The 25,244-nt window shown below is 39.6% G+C and overlaps 1 protein-coding gene across 4 annotated transcripts in view; it reads right to left on the reverse strand.

The window, feature by feature from the left end:
* Positions 1–25,244, reverse strand: part of LOC109927338 (rap guanine nucleotide exchange factor 6-like) — a 337,005-nt gene that overhangs the window by 62,307 nt on the left and 249,454 nt on the right. For all 4 annotated transcript variants that reach the window (XM_048603586.1, XM_048603585.1, XM_048603584.1 and 1 more), the window contains 3 exons: positions 20,734–20,980; positions 8,820–8,977; positions 5,670–5,684 (listed from right to left, as the gene is read on the reverse strand). In XM_048603586.1, the coding sequence (XP_048459543.1) occupies positions 5,670–5,684; positions 8,820–8,977; positions 20,734–20,980 (420 nt within the window). The remainder of the gene's footprint in view (positions 1–5,669; positions 5,685–8,819; positions 8,978–20,733; positions 20,981–25,244) is intronic.

Raw genomic sequence — 25,244 nt, forward strand, 5'->3', positions numbered from 1 at the left:
CAACAGCGATAGGGTTCCCCTTATCCTCACCTACCATCCCACCAGCATCCACATCCAGGAGATCATCAGACGCCATTTCCGCCACCTTTTCAGCAAGATGCCACCACCAGACACATATTCCCCTCCCCTCCCTTGTCCGCTTTCCGCAGGGACCGTTCACTCTGGGACATCCTGGTCCACACTTCCTTCACCCCCAACACCTCCCCACAGCCCTGCGGCACCTTACCCTGTAACCAGCAAAGGTGCAACACCTGCCCATTTACCTCCTCCCTCCCCACTATCCAAGGGCCCAATCATACCTTCCAGGTGAAGCAACACTTCACCTGCACTTCCCAGAATCTAGTCTACTGCATTCGCTGCTCACAATGTGGTCTCCTCTACACTGGGGAATTGAAGCGTAGACTTGGCGACTGCTTCACAGAACATCTACGTTCTGCTCGCAAAAAAGACCCTGAACTACCTGTTGCCTGCTACTTCAATGCTCCACCCTGCTCTCTGGCCAACATCTCTGCCTCCGGCTTGCTGCAGTGTTCCAGTGAAGCCCAACCCAAGCTGGAGGAACAACACCTCATTTTCCGCTTGGGGACCCTACAGCCCTCCAGACTCAATATTGAGTTCAATAATTTTACGGCCTAAACTCTCCCATGTCCCAGCCCCCCCACCCTACACACCAGGCCTTGTTACCACATAGCCTGCCACTACACACCCTCTGTTGTTCATCACTAACAGTCCCCATTAACAACTATTCACCCTCCCAGCCTGATCATTAGCAACTCTTGTCTGTCCAACTGTCTTTCTCTCTCTTAGGGCTCTATCTTATCGTTTACTCCCTACACCACCCACCTCCCTATTTTCTGCATATAAACTGATGTTTTCCCAGCCACCATCAGTTCTGAGGAAGGGTCACCGGACCCGAAACGTTAACTCTGTTTTCTCCTCAACACGTGCTGCCAGACCTGCTGAGCTTTTCCAGCAACTTTGTTTTTGTTCATTATATACAGTTTATGGATGACTGCAGTGTTATTGCCTACTCTGCATCTGATTTGCAAAATTCTCTCTGTGCCTTCAATTCAACATACAAGAAACTTAGCCTGCCCTTGAACATTGTCAAACAAAACTCTTGTTCTAACCTGACTAGCCTAATATTTCAGCTCCAATAATGTGTTGAGGGAGACACTTTGAAGTGTATGCTCTCCTAGTTTGGTAGCCATTTTTCTCAAAAACCCACCACTGACAAGGGGCTCAACCATTGGATCGGCTGTGCCAGCTCAGTTTTGTCCAAACTATAGCAGCAGATACTTCACAGCAAAAATCTCTGCACATCAACACAAATCCTAGTACAGAGGGCAGTTGGCATAGTCATTCTCTTGCACATCAGAGAGACTTGGACATCGCATCAATGACACTCAAGAAGGCCAGACAAGTTCCATCATCGATTGTTCTGCCACTTCATCCAGATTCAATGGGAGGATTCAAATGCTAACTGCAGAGCATTTGGGAAAAATTCCTTCATAATCAACTATGATGAACCAGGCACAGTGTCTGGATGGCCAGAAAAGCATCTGTTCTGCTAGTAAATGGCCAACATTCTAGGGAAGAACACTCCAAAGCTCTCCTTGAAGCATGAAACCACTGACATGAATGATTGAGAGACAGCTGTTACCAACTGTTCAAATAGTAACAACTTGCTTGTCAAGCTGCACATTGCTTTAATGAAGCAGCAGAGGGGCAGCAAACAAGAAAATAAATGCCTACACTCTGCATCCCCTTACACACTGCCTCATGAACACAAAGATATGTGGGTTGAGCATCAGCCTGTCAAGTTACACGATAACCCATTGCAGGAACCAGTTACCCTGAGGAGACGTCATCCTGGAATCGAGACACAGCAGACTTTGTAAACGAGGGCTTCAAAATATGACACTACAAAAGCGTTGTCAGATTTTAAGGACGGTCTTAAAGGAGAGCGTAGTCTGGGCTGCTGATGATCACAAAAAATGCAGCAAAGAAAATTTTGGAACAAAAAAAAAAACGAAAGAACAGCAGATGCTAGAAATCAAAAACAAATAAAACAGAAATTTCTGGAAAATGTCAGCAGATTTGGCAGCATTTGTGGAGAGAAATCAGAGTTAATGTTTCATGCCCAGTGGCCCTTCTTCAGAACTGGAAAAAGAAAATTTTGGGATGTGCAAGAGGCCCGAATAAGAGGAAGATTGATATCTCAATGCTCCCTCTAATTTTTCTTGCCACTGTGTGGACATCAGAAGTCTGCATGTCACAACAGATTCTGCAAACACAAACTACGTGCCAGAATGCCAATGGGCAAGCACGGAACTTCCCAGCCACTACACGGCCACACAACTTGCAGGGAACGTTTGTTATAGGTTTAAAGGTTACAAAGATAGGGAGAGGTGAAACCATAGAAGGAAGTGAAAGTAGATTTTTAGAAGTGTCAGACTGTGCGATAGGGGTGAAGGATGAACAGAACTCGACGCGAGTGATGTTATGCCTCAGAATTTTGAACTGGGCTATACATGATTTCAACCTCAAACACAGAGACCATAAATGTTCACTATCACAGATACTTAGCTAGCTTCATGATAATTACCCAGGTTAGCTCTCTCTCTCTTCTTAAAAATAGTTATGTCATTGAACACGCTACAGTATTCAGGCATACTTCACAACAAGAGTCTTTGGAAAAGCAAATCACCTTTCCTCTAAAAGGCAGCTGATTCACATTTAGAGAGACAAGCACAGACCAATTTCACCACTGGGTCTTTTTGGCTGCTATCCTCAGTGAATATAAGGAATAGATTTTAATGTTATTAAGAGTTTGGCCCGCAACACTAAAACTGTATTTAACATCTCCTTAACCTATACTCCAAAATGGATGTGCTTTATCAGAGTGTATTAACGCGGTGTGACATTAGAGAAAGTATTCTATTCCCACATGTAACACTTTGAGGTAAATAAAGCGAAAATTTGCAATTTAGGGCTTATAATGAGTCTCTCCAATATCTCAAGTTTTCACATAGGTTAAAATATTATTTGAAAAGTTAGGTCTTGAAAAAAATTACAGAAAAGCGCTAAGCTAACTTATGATGAAAATTATAATGAGGGATTTGAATAACAGCTGCAATGAAGATGTGTTATTGAAAAAAAAATCTCAAGGGAAATAGAAGTGGACCAATTTATAAAATTCCTCTATCTTCTTTTCAGAACTCCTTGGCATTGGCATCCCACACACTTCAACTTAGCATTCCCGCCATTGGATGACTTGCTTTAAGGCTCTGTATTTCAGTTGGTTCCCAAGGAATGCATGAAGCAGACTGACAACAACCCTCTATTTGATTTTCATTTCCTCTTTGGGAAATTACCAGCCACAATAGCAATTACTTCATCTCTCTATAAACCTACTTGGACTGAAGTCCACAACCTAACACATGGTGGAGAAGTGAAATATGGTGAGCAAGAAAGACACATTCCTCCTCAAAGTGTTGCACACAGATTGCACGACGTGTCACGCCATCAAAAGGATGTAGGCTAATCGGCTAATTGTCAATTGCAGCGAGTATCAAAATCATACATCACAGAATCCCTACAGTGTGCTAACTGGTCCTTCGGCCCAACAAGTCCACACCAACCCTTGGAGCATCCCATTCAGACCCATCCCCCTATTACCCACCTGATCTACACATCCCTGAACACTATGGGCAATTTAGCATGGCCAATCCACCTAACCTGCACATCTTTAGACTGTGGGAGGAAACTGGAATACCCGGGAGGAAACCCATGCAGACACGGGGAGAATGTGCAAACTCCACACAGATAGTCGCCCGAGGGTGGAATCGAACCTAGGTCCCTGGTGCTGTAAGGCATCAGTGCTAACCACTGTGCCACCAAAGAGCTTTGGAGAGTTTTAACACCTCACTGGCATGCTGTCACTTTACCTTGCACTTGTCAGCAGTAGAGTACCCACCACTGTAGATCTGCTGGGATTTTCATTGCTGGCACCATACTTAAGGCCCAACTTTGCATCAGGTTAATAGCTGCCAGCTACTAATAGCTCTTCACAGTACACATTGGGGGAGGCAAACAAGAAAGAAAAGCTTCTGAGGACATGTGAGTGGCACAGAAGTCACTTTATTGCAAATAAAAAGTCACATTTGTAGGTGTATTGTCACTTATGTATCACCGACTGTCAGAGTAAATGCAGCGACAACAATCAAACTACACATGCACCACATCATATTTGAATCCTGTCTAAGACTGTAATACTCTTTCCCCACAGCCAGTACAGCATAACATGGAGTCATTGTTCAGAACTGACCCTGGTTCACCTCGCTGCCCCAATGACCTGGAAGGATAGCTTTGACTGAAAAGTGACCAGGCACCCGATTGATTTTTGTGCAGCTCCTGACTAATTTGCCACTAATTCCCTGTCTGGCTGCAACAAACCTGCAGGTGATTGTGGCACACTCCCTGGACTGTAATGATAAGGAACCCTGGACACTGACCACCCAAAACTAATGATGTCCAAGCCACTGGACTGATACCAGATGACGTCCTTGACTTATTGTGCCTATTCTCCCTCAGACTGGCAGAAGACCCCCTCGACTTGACTGGGGGCTTCTCCCCTTAGATTCTCAAACATCAATTATTTGAAGCACATCCAGCATTTGCCTTTTAAGCTGCTTGCACATGCTGCAGGTGCGACACTGATGTAGCACGATACTGTAATGCAACACGTATGCACTCTAACTGTACAATGCTTGCAAACATAACACTGACACAAGAGTAGGCAGGTTAAGTGGCAAGATAAAAGTACAGTGATCATCTAAGTTCTGAATGACATGACAATGGTTAAAAGGCAAGGCAGGGATGCTATGAGCATCCAGGTGGGCACAAAGCCAGCATGCCCTAACTAGTGCAAGCTAATTGCCGAAATGCACCCTGCTCCAATCCACAAGTTGGGTGCATGTCCCTGCAAGCAAAGCCGCAGCATTTCAATGCGAGGTGTCCATGTGTTTCAAAATACAGATTACAGCTATCCATTTCAATACTATGTGATTTGAAGATCTGCCATGATGATCTGGTGATGCTGGTACGTGTCAGATACTAACCTCTTCAGACAAGGAGGTTGGAGGGTGCAGGTGGTCACTGCCTATGCTGTGTGTCCTGGTGTGTTGGGAACTGCTGGTCAAAGTAGAGGTTAGGAGCAGCAAGTGGTCAGATGGAGCTGCCAGGTATCTGTTCTCATTTTCATGTTGGAAACTGTCATATACTACATGAGAGAGTAGGTAACAATGAGGCGTAAATGCACACAAAAATACCTCTCTCCACTCGCAAAGGACTTTCTCATCTTCCTGTTCAAACCTCAGGTAGTGGATTGGATTTTACTTTCTCAATGCCATGAATCTCATCTTTCTGATCTTGCCATATTTTCCCAACTGACTCACTGTTGCTTATGTCATTCAGGGGCTGGAAATATTCAGCCCATAGGGATTTTTAATCAGTCTCCACAAAGTCAAATAAAAGCAATAACACAAAGTAAACATTTGTAACGTGTAATTATGTTAATGAAGGCGCAACATAAAGTGAACATACCGTACAAGGAAACAAGCATGCAACACAACAACACAGACACCAAAGAACAGGTGAATACTCACTATAAAAACCTGCAACTGTGATGCAGAATGTTTAGGAACAGAACAGACAAAAGGAAATTACATATATTCAATACCAATTATTGAAAAAATATTCATAAAATATTTACAGTAAACCAATTTGTAAGAATTTCAATCACGTGAAACAATAACACCATAAGAAATAGATAAACTTGGATTTTAAGCTTAAAATCCATGAATCTTAAATAATCAACAAGGTGAGTTACTTAGCATTTTTTGAGAAAAAGTCATTTCAAAATCTCAAAAAGAAAAGCAATTTTATTGGAACCACAGTTCAGATTCCTTTGCTCTATTGAGAGCTTCTGTTTTTAGAAAATGGCATCCAGAAAACGCAAAGGCAAACTTAATGCTTTATGTAATGGCTAATTTTTTGGGGGGATGAATAAGAAGATGGAATCTTAAATTGTTATGTTTACCACTGTTGAAGTGTCAGACTTTTTGAATCAGTATTTTAAGTTGCTTTATCACCAGCACTAGACATTTCAATACGACTTACAGCCAAAGAGGTACTTACAAGTATAGTCACAAATGTAATGTAGTAAATATAGCAGCCAATTTGTGCACAGCTAGCACAATCAGTAATTTGGTAATGACCAGGCAGTCACTTTTGTCATATCAACATTTGGGTCTATATATCTCCTTGAACCAAAATATCCTGCAACTGCTCCAAGGGTCGATGTACAGCGATTGGATTGCTGGCAGCATTGACTTGGGGTTTCAGAATTCAAAGAAAATAGGTGGAGCAGGCCGTTCAGCTCTTTGAGCCTGCATCACCGTTCAATATGATCATGGCTGATCATGCAATTTCAATATCCCACTCCTGCTTTCTCTCCATATCCCTGATCCCTTTAGCCACAAGCTCCCCTTGAATATATCTAACAAATCAGCCCCAAAATCTTCCGATGGTAGAAAATTCTACAGGTTCACAACTCAAGAGTGAAGAAATTCTTCCTCATCTCAGTCCTGAATGGCCTACCCTTACTCTTAGACTGTGTCCCTGGTTCTAGACTTTCTCAACATCAGGAAAATTCTTCCCGCATCTAGCCTGTCCAGTTCCATCAAGATTTTATATGTTACTCTGAGATCCCACCTCAGAGACCACTGGCACGCATGGATCTCAGAAGTCCACACATAAGAAGAAACGAGTGGGAATGCTGACTGGAACTCATTTCATTCAAAACAATTTTAGATTTTAATTTTTTTTTCTAAATTTATTGGAAATATTCATACAAGGTGTGGATACTACTGTTCCAAAAAACCCCATGCTATTCAAATGCAAAATTCTATTTGGAAATGTAAGAAGTGCATAACACTAACACATCTATTTCCCACCTCTACAACTTTGTAGATCATTTATCCAAAAGACTATCAGTAATGCCTTTTTAAGTTCAGTAGGTTTTAAAAAGTGAGGAAACAGATTCAGGATTTCCAAATCTTCGAATGCATGGATTTAATCAAACATTCATTTCTGAATGTCACAGAATCATACAGCATGGAAACAGACCCTTTGGTCCAACTTGTCCACACCGACCAGACATTCCAATTTGACCAAATCTCTCTAAACCTTTCCTATTCAGACACACCTCGATGCCTTTTAAATGTTGTAATTTTACCTGCCTCCACCGCTTTCTCTTGCCTTAAACCTATGCCCTATTGTTTTGAATGCTCCCATCCTGGGAAAAGATTTTAGCTATTCAGCCTATCCATGCCCCTCATGATCTTATAAATCTGTATAAGGTGAGCTCTCAGCTTCTGACGCTTCAGGAAAAAAAAAGCCCCAATCTATTCAGCCTTTCCCTATAAATCAAGCCCTCCAGTCCTTGTAAGTCTTTTCTCACCCTCTCAGGTTTAACATTCCTCCCATAGAAGGATGACCAGCATTGTACATGGTATTCTAGAAGTGGCCTCAAAAATGCCCTGTACAGTCACAACATGACACCCCAACTCCTACACTTAATGTTCTGACCAATGAAAACAAGTTTGCTAAATGCTTTCTTCACTATCCGGTCTACCTGTGATAATGTGCAATATTCTTTCTGTAAGCTTTGGGTCATTTTTTTAAAAAAAATTAATATGAACATCTTCAGAGCCTGTTTTCTGTTTGTTAACCATCCATCGTTTGATCGGAATAAAAAGTTTATGTCAATACTTTATGACAATCTTGACCTGGGAGCAACTCAGTAAGGAAAATTAATAATTGCTTAGCACATGTCTGCAGAATCTCCAACTGATTTTAAGAATATTTTTAAAAAAACAATTTGAGACAATCTGGATTAAAACAAAAACTCCAAAATCTTGAAATCTGTGTAAATATCTTGGAATCACTAAAGAATTGTGCATTTAATTGGACGTTGTCAAACCAGTAGTTGATTTGGTTAAAAGGAATTCTGGAAAGCTACACCATCAAGGCTACCATGTCGTGAGGGAGACAGGGTTCACAGAAGAGTGCCTTCCTGATAGGAATTGTATCTGTGTTCTCCTTGGGATAAAAGCTCTTGTCACATGGGACTCCTGAACAACCACTCGCAATAAAGAACAGCATAATATGGAACCATGGAGCTATGAAGTGGTACATGTCTGCGGGGTACAAGTGATGCTTCTGGTTATGTAAGATAACTCTTTGTTGCATCCTGTACTTAAAATGAAATTTAACTTTTTATTTCAAGTATCATCTGTCTGTTAATTCATGTTTGATTTATACTGATTTTAATTTGTGCTGAAGTAAAAGTTACAAAAGTTATTTTTTCTCAGAAAATTCTACTGTGGGATCATTCAATAAGTTTTATCTTTTTTATTGAAAGGAAGTTTTCTCCATTGGAATTCTAATCCGTATTCCATATCTAGTGCGTCAGCATATGCAGAGTAAGCCCTACAAAAACCCTTGCATGTTCAATATTTTGCTTTCCTAGCCTACATAACAATAGCACACGCATTTAATTTTCAAGGAGGTGCTGCGGTCCGTTCTGACCTTTTATCTTCCTTCTTAACATATAAAAATTGATGAAGCAAGTTTTAAAGTCATTTGCTATTTTCATTATGCTGAATTCTGAAGGACATACAAAATTTTAAAAAAGTGACTAATATTGAATTTCACCTGTAGCTTAAGAAATATTTCAAGGCTTTTTTTTTTACCTGTAGGATTTGTGAAATCAAGCAGACTAGTAGCAGGTTGCAACAGGTCAGGACTACTCGACGAAAGCGTTCCAGTGAAAGGCATTACAGCAACACTGTGCCTAAACTGCCTTGTTCCAACGATGCTGTCATCCTGCGACTGGCTCACACCAGCATCACTATGGACCATTAAAGTCAAAAATAAAACAGTTCAGTGATTAAGGTAAATAACCTGAAGTTGTACCCAAGCAATAACGACGTTAGTATATTCACAATACTGAATTGGGATAAGGCACCAGCGTTCACTGTCCTAATTTCTCAGTTTGAAAGTATCTATAAAATTTGTCTCAGGATCTCACAATTCATTATGTTTCACACTGAGTGCGTTCATAGCTTGCAAATGAATACTTGATGGCCACAGCCTTAGCTATACTAAGGAGGTTAGAGAAAATAACCAAGCGAATTACTTTGAGCTGTTCTTGGGCAAGTTCTAGTTATTGCTTGCAGACTGACACTACCAGAGGACCAGAAAACAGATAACTTGCCTGCCTCTCTTTTGGCTCCTGAAGAATGAAGCATGTTATAAAAAGTTTAATAAGACGGTAAAATAAAGCTCCAAGGTTAAAAAATGAATGAAAAACGTGTTTTAAGCAGCACACAGCATCAACATTCTGTTTAAAACTGTAACTAAGTTACACAAGTTGTTAGTTGAACATAATGTCAAAGATGGATAAATTTGCCTCATGTATGGCCAATGTAAAAGAACATCTCAAAGCAGGGTCCAAAATTACATTAAGTCAATAGAATGGGGCTACTAGATTCTGCACAGAAAAATTGCATTTGGTCATCTATTTTTAACAAAGGTCCTAACGATGAATGAATGCCATATGGCAGTGATTAAAATCAGTTCTAAATTATACCATGGCACAGGCTCCAACAGTTCTGCTACTGGGCTACCCAAAACAGATAACCCAACCAAAACATTGATTTTGAAAAAAATTAAATATCTATCCCTGCACAGAAATTGGGAAAATGCAATTTGAGGCAATTGGGCCCATTAAGTAATGTAAAGCTTTAAGTAAATTAAATATCTTACCAAAATAGTCCCCTGTATGGGTTATGCAATCACAGAAAGAAGACAACATTTAACATGAGATGGATTATATTAGAATATAGAACAGACAAGGATAAACAGCTAAATGCTATTTGCACAATTGATTACATAAGCCAAAATTGACAGCTATCAAAATTCTTGACATAATGGAATCAATAGCTGGAGGAACACCACAAATGGGTTGAGATCAAGGGAACAGTGTTAAAAATTAAATACTCAGTTGGCAATACAGAACTTAACTATGGCTGAAAAAGACAATTTTGTCAAAGCTTTTTGTCTGTCACTCATCAGGACAATTCACAAGAACAGAAGTTTGAGGGGAAAATTAACATACATGCTATATGAGCGAAGACTGCTGCTCAGCTGTATTTTGATTATTAGAGGCATTGCCATGAGCATGCGCTAGTTAGTGATGTTGACAGAGAGCTTGCAGGCTTGGTTAAAGGTTGTTTAGTCAATACATTAATCAGAGAAATGAACTGCCTGTCACCTATTTTATTGAATTTAAACAAGCATAATAACATGAATGTTCTTTCTGTCCGCAAAGAACAAGCAAGGTACTAACTGTACCCAACCACAAATATTCACAAATGTCACAACCATGTCCAACATTAGATGTGACCCCACAATTGGATGACATTTAGTGAATATTTCCAAGTGTTTGAAGAATGAAGTTGACAATCAATTTAGGATTGCGAGGGGGGCTTGCAGTGTCATTATTTGCTTCGACTGGAAGCTATATGTATCAATACACAAAATCCCATTCTTTGCTTTTCCTTGTTTGAAAAGGGATCTATAAAATGCTCATTGTGACAGGCTTAATGTTTAGAACATCTGATCCACCATGCAATACATCAGAATAATTTGTCTTTTAGGATGATAACTATGCAAACTGACAGTTATCGGTTCACAACACACCTGCGATGTTGCCAAAGAGGACAATATAATTGGACTACTCAGACAAAGTTATTAGGTAAGGTAGTTAGCCATTGTCCACAAAACATCAATCTCCATTACTGAAGACAATTAGCTTGAGGGGAACCAATTCTCAAACATGAGGCAAGGTGAACTACTAAAGCCAGTGTGTGAATCAAACCCATGTCACTGGCATAATCATGCATCACATTCTAGCCCATTTAGCCAACTAAGCTCATCTCAAGTTATGAAATAGCAAGGAATAATTACAAACAACTGGATTATAAATTTAAGCCATGAATATGAATGCTTGCAGCCTCCCTTACATTGAATTGGTCAGAAGAAAAAGTAATCCCTGGTCAATTCTGATAGACAGCAGTATCAACTGCAGGTCACTTATTCACTTGACTTTTTAAGGACAGGTGGCCGAGTAAGCTCAAGAAGAAAATAGCAGGACTTGGCACTTAAAAACAAACAGCAGTTTTTGTTTTCTGTAATGAATGACAACAAAATCAAAACTACAGAAATAACTGAACTGACTCAGGGAAAGTTAAGAGAAACACCAGAAAGCCTCTTGCAAAATGATACAATGAAAGAAATGGTTTACTGGCTTATATAAACAAGCACCTGCACAAGTCTTCCACTCCCAGACTTGCAGACTTAAAGTATTTTAATTATCGTATTTGCCATCTCATGCACTTGGATGATGTGCCTTGCATTCATATAATGTTCTCATTCTAACTACTTGAAAAGTAGGGGTAACATTATGGGAATTTACCTTTATTGCATTAGCAACACTATAATTGAAATATGGAAAACTGATGGCATAGCCTGTTTGTTTCCAGAGTATTAAAAATTCCAAACCCACCTATTAATTTTCTAATTTTTAAGTTAATTTCCATAAAGCCATGATTTTCCCTCAAAATCAACAATTCTATCCTGAAGGTGGATATTATGCCAAACCTTAAGAGAACACAGAACATCTAAACAAACTTTCCCACTTTAATTTTGTCAGATGTTCTAACCAGGATTATAAATTTATGGTGTAAGGAAAGCTCATTTACTTCTAACTGTATTGAAGTGCACAGAATGAAATGTTGGTGCACCAGTGAGTTGGTCTGTGTTAATTTAAAATTAAAAGTGACAATGCCACATTGATCAGCTAATTTTAAGGTTTTTTTTAAATTTGTTCATAGGATATAGGTATCGCTGGTGAGGATTGCATTTACTGTCCATCCTTAATTCCTGTAGGTGGTGATAATGAGCTGCTCTCTTGAATTGCTCAAGTCCTTGCGGTGTGGGTACACTCAAATGCTGTTAGGAAGAGTGTTTCAGGATTTTAATCAGCCAACAGTGCAGGAATGACAAATGGTTCCAAGTTGCAGATGGTAATATCCCTACGCATCTGACACCCTTGCCCTTCTGGATGGTAGATGGTGCCGGTATGCAAGGAACTGTTGAAAGAGCCTTGGTTAGCTGACGCAGTACATCTTGTAGATAGTACATACTGCTACCACTGCACATTTATTGATCAAAGTTTCTCAAAGCAAGCACACCCAAAAGAGCCATGGACTTCTGTTACTAAACAGCAGACCAAAAATCAAAATGAGCACAACCAACGAAGCAAGAAAAATGTTATTCCTACCAACAAAATGAATCAAATCAATCAATCAATCTAATTTTATTAACATATAAAACTAAAAGCACTAACAAGATTCTGGGACAACAGCGCCAGCAGAGTGCTGCAGCATTGCATAAGAGTTCACCCAATACAACTTAACTCAGCCACTATTGAAAAAGTGGAACTGCGGAGAACCTTCACAGATGCTACCAGACCTGCTGAGCTTTTTCAGTAACTTTGTTTTTGTTCCACTATTGAGAAAGGTCAGTTCAATTAAATACCTGTACTGCAGTTAACAGTGCACTTATTAAAACTCCCTCCCTGTGGCTGTAATATTTTGCAGATTAAAGATGAACTATGAATCATGCAGGCAAGATACATGCAGCAATATTAGCAAAGATGGGGCACCCATTAGGAAATGGTTCAATTTTGACAATGAATATGGAGTAATATATGGAGGCCTTAGTAGACCTAAAGTATGTTTGAGTGCAATATCCCACTATTTGGTAATCTGTAGTGGATGTAGGTGTAAAATAATCCTAATAATTTTTCAACCGTGTACCTCTTCCCCAAGATATAAAAAGGCCTTTCTGGCACAGCCATTATTTTAACGGTAGCCACTCTTGCACTGAACAAGTCCCATCTTGCCTCGACTGTTTTCCCTTTTTGTTCATCAAACAGCTAAGATTTTCAGATGACAAATTTGAGCTTTCAGACTCTTTGCTCTCAGTTATAAGAGTCACTTAGCATGGAAACAGGCTCTTTGGCCCAAACTAGTCCATGCTGACCATGGTGCCCACTCAGCTAGTTCCAATTGCCTGCATTTGGTCCATAACCCTCTAAACACTTCCCATCTATGTACCTATCCAAATGTTTTTTTAAATGCTGCTATTGTACCTGTCTCAACTACTTTCCCTGGCAGCCCATTCCATACACGCACCACTCTGTGTGAAGAAGTTGTCCCTCAGATCCTTCTTCAATTTATCCCCCCTTACCTTAAACCTCTGCTCTATAGTTTCCAATTCCCTATCCCTGGGGAAAAAGACTATGTGCATTCGTCCTATCTATGCCCCTCACGATTTTATGTACCTCAAAACGGTGACCCCTCAATCCCCTGTTCCAAGGAACAGAGTCCTATCCCAGCCAACCTCTCCCTATACCTCAGGCCTACTAGTCCTGGCAACATCCTCATAAATCTTCTTTGCACACTATCCAGTTTAACTAGGTCTTTCCTATAACAGGATGACCAAAACTGTGCACAATATTCCAAGTGCAGTCTCACCAACAACTTTTACAGCTGTACCATAGCATCCCAACTCCTATACTCATTGCCTCGACCAATGAAGGCCAGCATGCTAAATGCCCTCTTCACCATCCTATCCACCTGTGACGCAGCTTTCAATGAACTACGTGTACTCTTAGATCCCTCTGTTCCATAACACTCCCCAGGACCTTACCACTTACGGTATAAGTCCTACCTTGGTTTGACTTTCCAAAGTGCAACACCTCACACGTGCGTATTTTGAATTGCATTCACCAATCCTCAGTCCACATCCCCATCTGATCACGATCCCTCTGTATTTTTTGATAACCTTCCTCACTATCAATGATACCGCCTAATTTTGTATCATCCACAAACTTATTAATCATGCCAGATCATTTATGTAAATAACAAATAACAAAGGTCCCAGCACCGACCACTGTGGCACACCACTAGTCACAGGCCTCCAGTCTGAGAAACAACCTTCAACCATCACCCTCTGCTTCTTACCATCAAGGCAATTTTGAATCCAATTAGCTAGCTCACCCTGGATCCCATGTGACCGAACCTTCATGACTAGCCTGCCGTGCGGGACCTTGTAAGAGGTCTTACTAAAGTCCATATAGACAACATCCACTGCCCTACCCTCATCTATCCTCATGGTTACCCCTTCAAAAAACTCAAAGACTTGTTAGACATTACTTCCTGCGCACAAATTTACCCTGACTATCTAAACATTGGTTGATTCTGTCCCTCAGTATCCTCTCCAATAATGTGCCTACCACTGATGTCAGGCTCACTGGCCTGTAGTTCCCTGGCTTGTCTTTGCTACCTTTCTTAAACAAAACATTAGCCACCCTCCAGTCTCCCGGATCCTCACTAGTGGCTAAAGATGAAGCAAAAATCTCTGCAAAGGCATCTGCAATTTCTTCCCCAGGTTCCCACAAAATCCAAGGAGGATGATCAGGCCCAGGGGATTTATCCACCTTAATGAGCTTTAAGGCTGCAAACACCTCCTTTCTGATAATATGTATGCGATTCAAAATATCCCCACTTGTTTTCCTTATTACTGTAGCATCCATGATTCTCTCCTCAGTGAACAATGAGGAGAAATGTTCATTAAAAATCTGCCCCATCTTCTGTGGCTCCACGAATAGGCAGCCATAGTGATCTTTAAGGGGACCTATTCTCTCCCTAGCCACCCTTTTACTCTTATCATAGCTACAGAACCTCTTTGGGATTATCTTTAACCTTATCTGTCAGACCCATCTCAAACCCTCTTTTTACTCTTCTGATTTCCCTTTTAAGCGTGCTCGTACACTTTTTATAGTCATCTTGGGATTCACTTGAGCCAGACACCCTAAACCCAACGTCTGCCGCCTTCTTCCTGATCAGAACCAGGGATTCTTAAACCTGCCAGCTTCTCCCTTCACCCTAACAGGGATGTACTGTCCCTGGGCTCTTGATATCACACTTTTAAAAGCCTCCCATTTTTCAGTCATTCCTTTCCCTTCAAACAGACTCACCCAATGGACATCTGCTTGATCCTGCCTAATGGCCCCAAATTTGGCCCTGCTCCAGTTTAGCATTTTAACTGTGGACCTGTCCTATCTTTTTCCTAAACTATGTTAAAACTAAGAGAGTTATGGTCACTGGACACAAAGTGGTCTCCAGCTGACACTTCATCACATGCCCAACCTTGTTTGCTAAGAGGAGGTCCAGTGTCGCACCCTCTCATAGGCCCTCTGCATATTGACTTAGGAAACTTTCTCGGACACAGTTACTGTCTTTTCTTTTTTGGTGTTGTGAATCTGGAACTTACTGCCTGAGTCAAAAGTTCTTGAAACACAAACTTGTGTTGCCATAGCCTCTGGGCTATGGGCCATGAGCTGGAAAATTGGATTAGTGCCGTCAGATCTTTGTTGACTGGCATAGACACAATGGGCCAAATGGTCTCTTTACATGGAGTAACAACCTTTGAGTGTATGAATAAAGTCAAATTGGTGAAACTGCCATGAAACATTTAAAAGGGACATTTCACAAATTGTCTGCGATTTATCATCTCAAAAGACAACACATTAAGTGTGACACAAAGTGTGCAATATTTAAATTATAAATTGTGGAGCTCCCATGATAAAATGTAGCTTCTTCATGCTGCATTTAGAATAAAAAAGTTAGTTAAACATGCAATATTGTTAGTGAACACGCCACTCTAAAGGTAGGTGCTCCCCCACCAACATTACCATAGACAATTATCCTTTTAGTTTCCCTTTTCTGTACATACTTGGTAAAACATTTTCTCACTTCAGACTGAAATCTACCAGGAAGTTATCAAACGATTATGTGTCAGGAAACCAGCAGACTGGGACATTCTCAAAATTCCCATTAATGATTAATACAATATTAAAATTATGTAAACATAAAAATACATACTTTGGAAAACATGGGGATTTGTTTTTATTATGGTGTGAGCAGGGTTTTTATTTTTCGCAAAATGGTTCGTACTGCTCAATATGCATAGGCTAAGAACCACTGATCTTTTGAACATTGGTTATTTACACCATATAAATTGGCAGAAAGCAAAGTCAAAAATTTAATCACTGTCTGTCTTCTACAGTTGGTTATGTTTTTACCAACCATTTTGCACAAGGGGACCAGTTTTCCCGAAAACCAGTTTCTACAACATCAACATTGTATATAAAGGTTTCCATCAGTTCCCAAAGGGTTGCATCTCTAAAATTTGTGAACACCCACGTTTCTTTCTTAACCATCCAATATGTTTTCCTACTTTTTGGCCAATGGTATTATTTCAAGAACAAGGCTGTAAATTTTATATACAAATAAAAAGTACAGTAGGCCACACGGCATCTCCAGCCTGCTTCAAAATTTAGTAAGATCATAGCTAATCTGCTTGCTCTACATTCTTGCCTGCTGGTGATAACCTTTAACTTTCTTATTTATCAAAAATTTAACTAGATTAAAAACATTCAGTGACTCTGGTTCCACCACCTTTTCAGAAAACACGTTCCAAAATGCACGACCCTCAAAGAAAATATTCTCCACACCTGTGTCTTAAATAGGCAACTCCTTATTTTTGAAACAGTGATACCTGGTTCTACAATCTCCTACAAGAGGCAACATCCTTTCCACACCTTCCCTGTCAAGACTATTTCATAGTGTTATATATTTCAATCAAGTCGTCTCTCATTGTTCTAAGCACTGGCCTACCCTATCCAAACTTTCTTCATTGGAAAACCTACTAATTTGAGACAATATCTGAGATAATCTTCTCTGAACTGCTTCCAATACATTTACATCCTTCAAGAAGACCAATAATGTACACAGTAACCCTGATGTCATTTTATCAATACCCTGTATAACTGAAGCTAACTGACCTATTTTTCTAATCAATTCCCCTTGCAATAAATAAAAACATTCAATTAGCTTTTCTAATTACTGTCCGTACCTACATGCTGAATTTTTGCAGTTTAAGCATTAGAACACCCTTATCTCTCTGTACCTTGGAACTCAGTAATTTCTCACCAATTAAATATGACTTTTTTTTATTCTTCCTGTGAAAATGGACAATTTCATATTTGTCCATAGAAAACCCCATTTTCCAAATCTTTGCCCACTCCTTTAACGCATCCTTTGTGGCCTCCTTATGTTCTCTTCACAACTTACATTGTTGCTAGAATTGCAATAGGTAACAATGCATTCAGTACTTTCATTCAAGTAATGTATATAAAAAGGAGAGGCCATAGCACAGATCCCTGTGGTACACCACTTGTTACATCTTGACAAACAGAAAAAGGTCCATTTTCGGCAACACACTGTTTCCTGGTAGCTAGCCAACCTTCTATCCATACCATTATGTTATCCCCTACACAATGGGTTTTTATTTCCCGCAATAACCTTTTACATGGCACTTTATCAAATGTTGTCTGAAAATCTAAGTACAGTATATCCATCAGTTCTCCTTTAAATAAACTGGTTAAATATAATTGCCCTTTCACATTGACTTTGCTCGATTTTCTTGAACATCAAGTGTCCTGTTTGAATGTCATTCATAATATCTTTTTACATCTTCCTATGACATATATTCAGCTAATTAGCCTGTAGTTTCCTGTTTTTTGTATCTCTCTCTTTTTGAATATAATTACAATTGCTATTTTGCAATCTCTTGTAATGTTCCCTGAACCTAGGGAATTTTGGAAAATTAAAACTAATGCATCAACTGTCTCACTAGCCATTTAAGACCCTCATATGAAGTCCATCAGGACTCAAGGACTTGCCAGTCTAAACTCCAAAAATCTGTTCAATATCTATTCCCCACTGATTTACTTTGTTAAAATAACTCATTTGTAGGATGTAGATGCCAGTGGTTGGTCAGCATTTATTGCACATCCCTAGGTGCCTTTCAGAAGGTGGTGGTGAGGTGAGTTCTTGAACAGCTGCAGTCCATTTACTGTGGGTTGACCCACAATGCCATTTGGGTGAGAGTTCTAGGATTTTGACCCAGCAACACTGAAGGAAGCAATATATTTCAACGTCAGCATGCTGAGTAGCTTAAAGCAGAAGTTGCAGTTGGTGGTGTTCCCATGTAACTGCTGTCCTTGTCATTCTAGATGGAAGTGGTCGTGGGTTTGGAAGGTACTGTCTAAGGAGCCTTAATGAATTTCTGCAGTGTATCTTGTAGATTGTACACATGACTGGGTGGCAGTGGTGGAGGGAGTGAATGTTTGTGAATAGGGCACTAATAGGCAGAGTTCCACCACATCCCTGACTTGTGCCTTGTAGACGGTGGATAGGTTTTGGGGAGGCAGGTGATGAGTTACTCGCTACACCTAGCCTTTGGCCTGCCTTTGTAGCTATGGTATTTATATGGCTAGTGCAGTTCAGTTTCTGGTCAATGATAAAATGAAACTTCTATATGTGAGCAGGCAGATGTGAAAAAATATACATTTAGAACTTAATGTCTCAAGTAATAACACGCCCAAAAATCTCATGGAAGCAAAGTTTAAATTTAATAAAAATCACAAATGGCTCTGGAACATTTGTTCAATTTGTTCCCATTTGCTTAATAATATATTAATGATAAATTGTTCCATGCAGCACCCTCACAGGTACCCCAAATATCAAGCAATAAAGGTTTCAGCTCCAAGTTATACCCTTCAAACACATTCACTGGAATAACCCCTGGGGGTAAGAGGATGTATGTGTGTGTTGTTGTTGAAGTAGATTAAAGTAACATGAAAGGAATAAAGAATGTTATTATATCTATATCAAGCCAGAAAACTTAGTGCAAACCACTATTTATTCTAACGGGGCTTTGTTCATCATTCATGGCCTCTTTGCATTATATGCCATTAGTTGCCAAATGAATTGGGAAAACAACCTGATCCCACTGTATTTACATTATGAAGGTGATACATGAGCTAGTATTATGATTCAGCTTCTTGACTTTTGCACTGGAATGCCTCTTCCTCTTTGCAGGGATATGCCTTGGTGTATACTTTGCATCTCCCCTTCAAATCTTTACTGGGGGCATCAGGAAAACAAAGGAAAGATAATGCTTTTACATAAGAACAGCTAACTTTCATTATATTCCTTCAACCAAATAGCCAACTTTGGAATTTATAGAAGGCATCTGATCAGGTTCCACAAATAAAGTTATTGTACAAAGTAGAGCTCAGTGTGCAGAGTAACATAGTAACATGGATAGAAGATTATTTTCTGCCAGCCAGCCTATGTATACCTAAATGGGTCTTTTTTCCAGATTGGCAGGGTGGAAAGAGTGGTGTCCCATAAAGGATCTGTGCCAGGCTCTCAATGTTTTAAAATTTTTATCAAGGACTTAGGACCTAACACATGGTAGCTAAATTTGGAGACAATAATAAGATTAATAGAAACGTATGTTATGACGGAGACATGAGAAGGATAACAGATCAATATGGACATGTTAAATGAGCAGGTAAACATCTGACAGATGGAGAATTATGCAGGAACACGTAAAGTTGTTAATTTGACGGGAAGAATGACTGAACACCAAAGGTGCATAGGGAGCTAGGTGCTCTTGTGTAGTCAAAATAAAAAAAAAAATCAGCATGCAGATATTGCAAGTATTTAAGGCGGCTATGGAATGCTGTCCAATATTTTGATGGAAATGGAAATGAAAAAGTATGCTTAAGTTATACAGGGTCCTGGTGGGACTACGTCTTGAATACTATGTGCAGCTTTGGTCTCCTTATTTAAATAACAAGGTAAACACATCGGACGCAGTTCAGAGATGGCGTTCTAGATTGGTACCTGGAAGGAATGGATTGGCTAATAAGAAAAGACTGGATAGGCTAGGCTTATTGTCACAGGAGTTTAAGAGCAAGGGAGAATTTGACTGAAATGTACAAAATCCTGATTGATCATGACAAGGTAGATGTGAAAAAAAAATTTCCTCTTGTGGTTCAGTCCTAAGCAGATGGCAATTGTTTTCTAAATTAAGGGCTGCCCTTTAGGAAGGGAATTTTTTTTTATATCTCAGGCGTAGTATGACTTTCCAACTCCTGGCCTCAGAAGGTGGTGCAGGCACGGTCATTTTTATTTTTAAGACCATAGGAAAATAGATTCATGTTAGACAAGGAAATCAAAGGCTAACTGGAAGTTAGGTAGGTTGGAATATAGAATTTGAAACATGAACAGATCAACCATGATTTTATTGAATGATGGAGCAGATTTGAAGAGCTGAACGGTTATTCCACTCCTAATTCAGATGGTCATATATTTGTATGTTTAGCATTCAAAGTAGTTAAATCATCTACTAATCATCAAACACTTTATTTGGTTGGGTGGTGTCTTTCAGACCTGGGATTAATTGGATAGCCTCTCAATTCCATAATTTGTCCTATGTCTATTTCAAATTATGGAGGTTAGTAATAAGAACTGATTGTAGCTTGCTAGTTTCAGAAAGATAGTTGCCCATTAATGAAAAATGCGTTATAAGTTCATCTGACTCAAATATTTGACCTACCTGAATGGTTTTGGTGGCAAGATGCTGAAACGTGTTTTGTCAAGTATTTTCCGGATTTTGTTGCGACCACCTGATACTGTGTTTGCTTTCATTTTCTTGTTACCCTTCTCAGAAGGAAACATTTGTTCCACATCTCTGTGCAAATCTGGATGCGAGTAACGATTCCCCTTTTTCTCTGCAATTTTAGGCATGTGAGGAGCTCCGTTTTTTTTCTCCTGAATTAGCCTATTTAACAACTCCTTAAAAACTGGACAGAAGAGGAGAGTCAATAATTGGTAACAGAACAGAGATAGATGTCCATAGTCAAATAATTCTACTTAAAATTGCCCAGTTCTGAGCCCTTCTCCCCAAAAATCAAGTACTGCAAATTTTGGCAACACCTGCCTCCAATTACTAACTGTTTGTTGCTCCTCACCCACCATTCACCCATTTATCACACTGTGCAATTCTAGTGTGAATCAAAGAGTAAATAAGCTACAATATTCACAGTTCCTGATCAAGTTACAATTTCTTTAAACTTCAAGTCTAAATGAAGTCGTCCCTTTGTCAGGAATTCAACTGCCTCTCCTTAGATCAGAGATTAGGAAAGTAACACAGTGGACATGTACCCAACGCTACGTGACACCTCACATTTGTAGTTAAAGTTGCTCCTTCATAAAATTAAGATGAATGTTCGATATGGTATTGCTGAATCCAATAAATTTTTGTTCCAACAAAGTTTCTTAAAGGAGAAGGAAAATTACCAGATTTCCATTGAATGTAATAATTTGGCAGTATCTGATTTCTACAGAGTCAGTCAGATTATGATACTTCTGTCTATGTTTCTAAAGGATCTCATTCTTTTTTCCTTCGGGACTATAAATCAGAAAATGGAAGTTGGGCACTGCTATATATTAAGTAGCAGCAGAATTTTTCTATTTGGAGATTAAAATAGGCGGCATACCATTTAGCTGCACAAGATTATGTTACTTTTAACGGAAATGGGTGGATACTTAAAGGAGATACAGTGGTATCAGAAGTTTTTGAGTTAAGTGAAAATTGCCTAATGACACTTAGGACTGGTTCAGCTTCAGCTTCATTTTGTTACAGATCTGACAGTATATGACACTCAAACATCTAGAAACTTGCAAACAAAAGGCATCTTGCACCATCTGTCTCAGTGAAAAAAATGTTAAAACTCTGAAAAAGAAAGCATTCTAAGACTATGGTCCACCTGATCAGTTACTGAATTGAAAACTGACCATCACTTTAGACACTGTTACCAATATTTAAAAAATCAGAGGAACTGTGAAAAACAACTCATCCATCCTTGTAATCTGGATTTTGGTTCACAGAATTTGTTTTTCTGTCTATATTTTTCCACCTAAAATACATGTCAAACTGTCTGCTAGTCTGCCTTATTCATGAATGAACGTATACGGTCATAGAGTCATACAGCATGGAAACAGGCCCTTTGGTCCAACCAGTCCATGCTGACCATAACCCCAAACTAAACACCAGCCTGTTCCTGACCCATATCTTCCAAACGTTTTCTATTCATGTACTTATTCAAACATCTTTTAAACACTGTAATTATACCCACACTCATCACTTCCTCAGGAGGTTTATTCCATACGTGAACCACCCTCTGTATAAAAAAACTGCATCTCAGGATTTTTTTTTTTTAAAATTCCTTCTCCTCTCACATTAAACATGTGTCCCCTAGTTTTGAAAACCCCATCTTTGGGAAAAGAAAATCATCATTGACTCCACCAATACCCCTTATTATTTTATAAAATTCTATAAGATCACCTCTCAACCTCCTACAGGCCAGTGGAAAAAGTCCCAGCCTTTCTTTATAACTCAAACCTTCTATACCTAACAACATCCTCAAATTTCTACTGAACCTCCTCCAGCTTAATAATATCCTTCCTATAACTGGGTGACCAGAACTGGATACAGTATTCCAGACGAGGACTCACCAATGTCCTGTACCTCAACATGACTTCCCAACTCCTATAATCAAAGTACTGAACAATGAAGGCAAGTGTGCTAAACGCCTTTGTAACCACCCTGCCTACGTGTGACGCGAACTTCAAAGAATTATGTACCTGAACCCCTAGGTCCCTCTGTTCTACAACACTGCCATTAAGGTCCTACCATTAACTGTATAAGCCCTAACTTTGTTTGTTGTATGAAAACGCAACATCTTGCATTTATCTAGATTGAATTCCATCTGCATTTTTCAGGCCATTGACCCATTTGATCAAGATTTCTTTGAAAATCTTCCTCTGTTGTGTTTCAGGGCTTTAAAGGCATTTAGTTTGTGACATGGTAGTAAACTAGTAATTATTTTGCCATTTGTAGAATAGGTTTGTGTGCAAGAATGTTATTTTCTTGTAAATGATAGAACTTGACGTGAATTATTTTTGTCTTAAACCGTACTCATCAGGCAAAATGATCATCTTGATCATTTAACTGGATAGTTACACCTTTGCAATGGCTTGTGAAATAGTAGGGCTCGATTATCAGTACGTTCTACCCAATTGAATCTCGACATATTTCATTCCTCCATTTACTGATTTTCTTTCATGTACAGTACCATGCCCAGCATTATACAATGGTCCCACTGTACTGCATATATACACTGCATATCATCTGTGTCCATCGCTATGAAAGGAAACATAACGAATATAAAACACCATAGATTGCATAACACAACAATACAGCTAGAACACCAAATCAACAAACTTTGGCCCAAATTTTCCTCATGACAGAAACTCTGTGGCAAAACTACTTGTTGTAGCCCAAAATCATAGGTCTGCCCCAAACCATGGCACTTGCCATTTTTATGGGGATGGGAGTGAAGTCAGGCCAAGTTTTGCAAATCCACATTTTATCAAGTATCTGGCCATCACCAGCTGCTCCACTGAAGTGGGATTTTGGCACCTTTGTACCATGGAACTGTCAGTTTTCACATCACTTTGTGGATTTCTTTGTATAATTAGTATAAGCCCTTTGTTTCGGGAGGTGGTGTGATCTTCAGCGGTTGTTACCAGTACAGGAGATTTTGCCTACAAGTTGTACATAAATGCAGTAGAAAACACTAATAATCAAGAGAGAAAAGGAGTAGAAATAAATAGAATAACTCACTAGCGATAAAAAAGTGAGGGAAACTAATGGATATAAAGACTGTTAAGTCCCCTAGACCCAATGGAAAGCTTAGTAAAATATTAAGAGTAGTAGTTACAGAAATAGTGGATGCACTGGGCAGTAAACCTTCAGCAAATCCTAGGTTATGGAAAAGTCCCAATAGAACACCTTTATTTAAAAAGGAAAAAAGACAAAAAACAGGCAGGTATAGACCAATTAGCTTAACCTCTGTTATTGGGAAAATGTTACAGTCTGTTATAAAGGACGTAATAGCAGAGCATTTAGCAATATAGTATGATCTTGCAGAGTCAGCTTGGCTTCATGAAGAGAAAATCATGCATGACAAATTAACTAGAATTCTTTGAACATGATAGATAAAGGCGAAGCAGTGGAAGGGGAAGGGGATGTAATATATTTGGGTCTTCAGAAGGTGTTTGATTATGTCTGCACTCAGACTACACAATAAAGTAAGAGCCCATAGCACTGGAGGTAATACATTATTACAGACAGAGGATTGGATAACTAATAGAAGACAGATTTGGGATAAGGGGGCATTTTCAGGATGACAACCTGTAGTGGTGTACCATAGTAATCAGTGCTGGGGCTACTATTATTTACAGTATATATTAATGACTTGGATAAGTAAAGTGAATGTACTATCAAGTTTGGAGATGACACCCTTGTGGGAGAGTCTAGGACCAGTGGTCATAATCTCCAAATAAGGGGTTGCCATTTAAAAGAAAGATGGGAAGGATTTCTTCTTTCAGACCGCAGTCAATCTGTGGAATTCTTTACCACAGTGGGCTGTCAAGGCTGGGTCATTAAGCATATTCAGAGCTGAGATGGACAAAATTTTAATTTTAAGGAAACCAAAAGTTATTGGCAAACCACAAGTACAGGAATTGAGGATTATCAGATCAGCTATGATCTTGCTGAATGGCAGAGCTGATTCAATTGGCTGAATAGCTTCTGCTCCTAAATTTTTTTTTCCTATTCATTTCGTGGGCTGTGGGCGTCACTGGCTGGCCAGCATTTCTTGCCCATCCCTAGTTGCCCTGGAGAAGTTGGTGGTGAGCTGCCTTCTTGAACCGCTGCATTCCTCCTGCTGTGGGTTGACCCACAATGCTATTAGGGAGGGAATTCCAGGATTTTGACCCAGCGACAGTGAAGGAACGGCAATATATTTCCAAGTCAGGATGATGAGTGACTTGGAAAGGAACTCGGAGTTGGTGGCGTTCCCATATATCTGCTGCCCTTGTCCTTCTAGATGGAAGTGGTCGTGGGTTTGGTCTTATATGCTTCTTAGAACTGTAAAGCTGACAAAGAACTCCCAGCAAGTGTTGATCCTGTCAACACTCCAAAGTAGAACTTTAAGCGCT

Source organism: Rhincodon typus, chromosome 12 (assembly GCF_021869965.1).
Source record: "Rhincodon typus isolate 14 chromosome 12, sRhiTyp1.1, whole genome shotgun sequence".
Classification (NCBI taxonomy): domain Eukaryota; kingdom Metazoa; phylum Chordata; class Chondrichthyes; order Orectolobiformes; family Rhincodontidae; genus Rhincodon; species Rhincodon typus.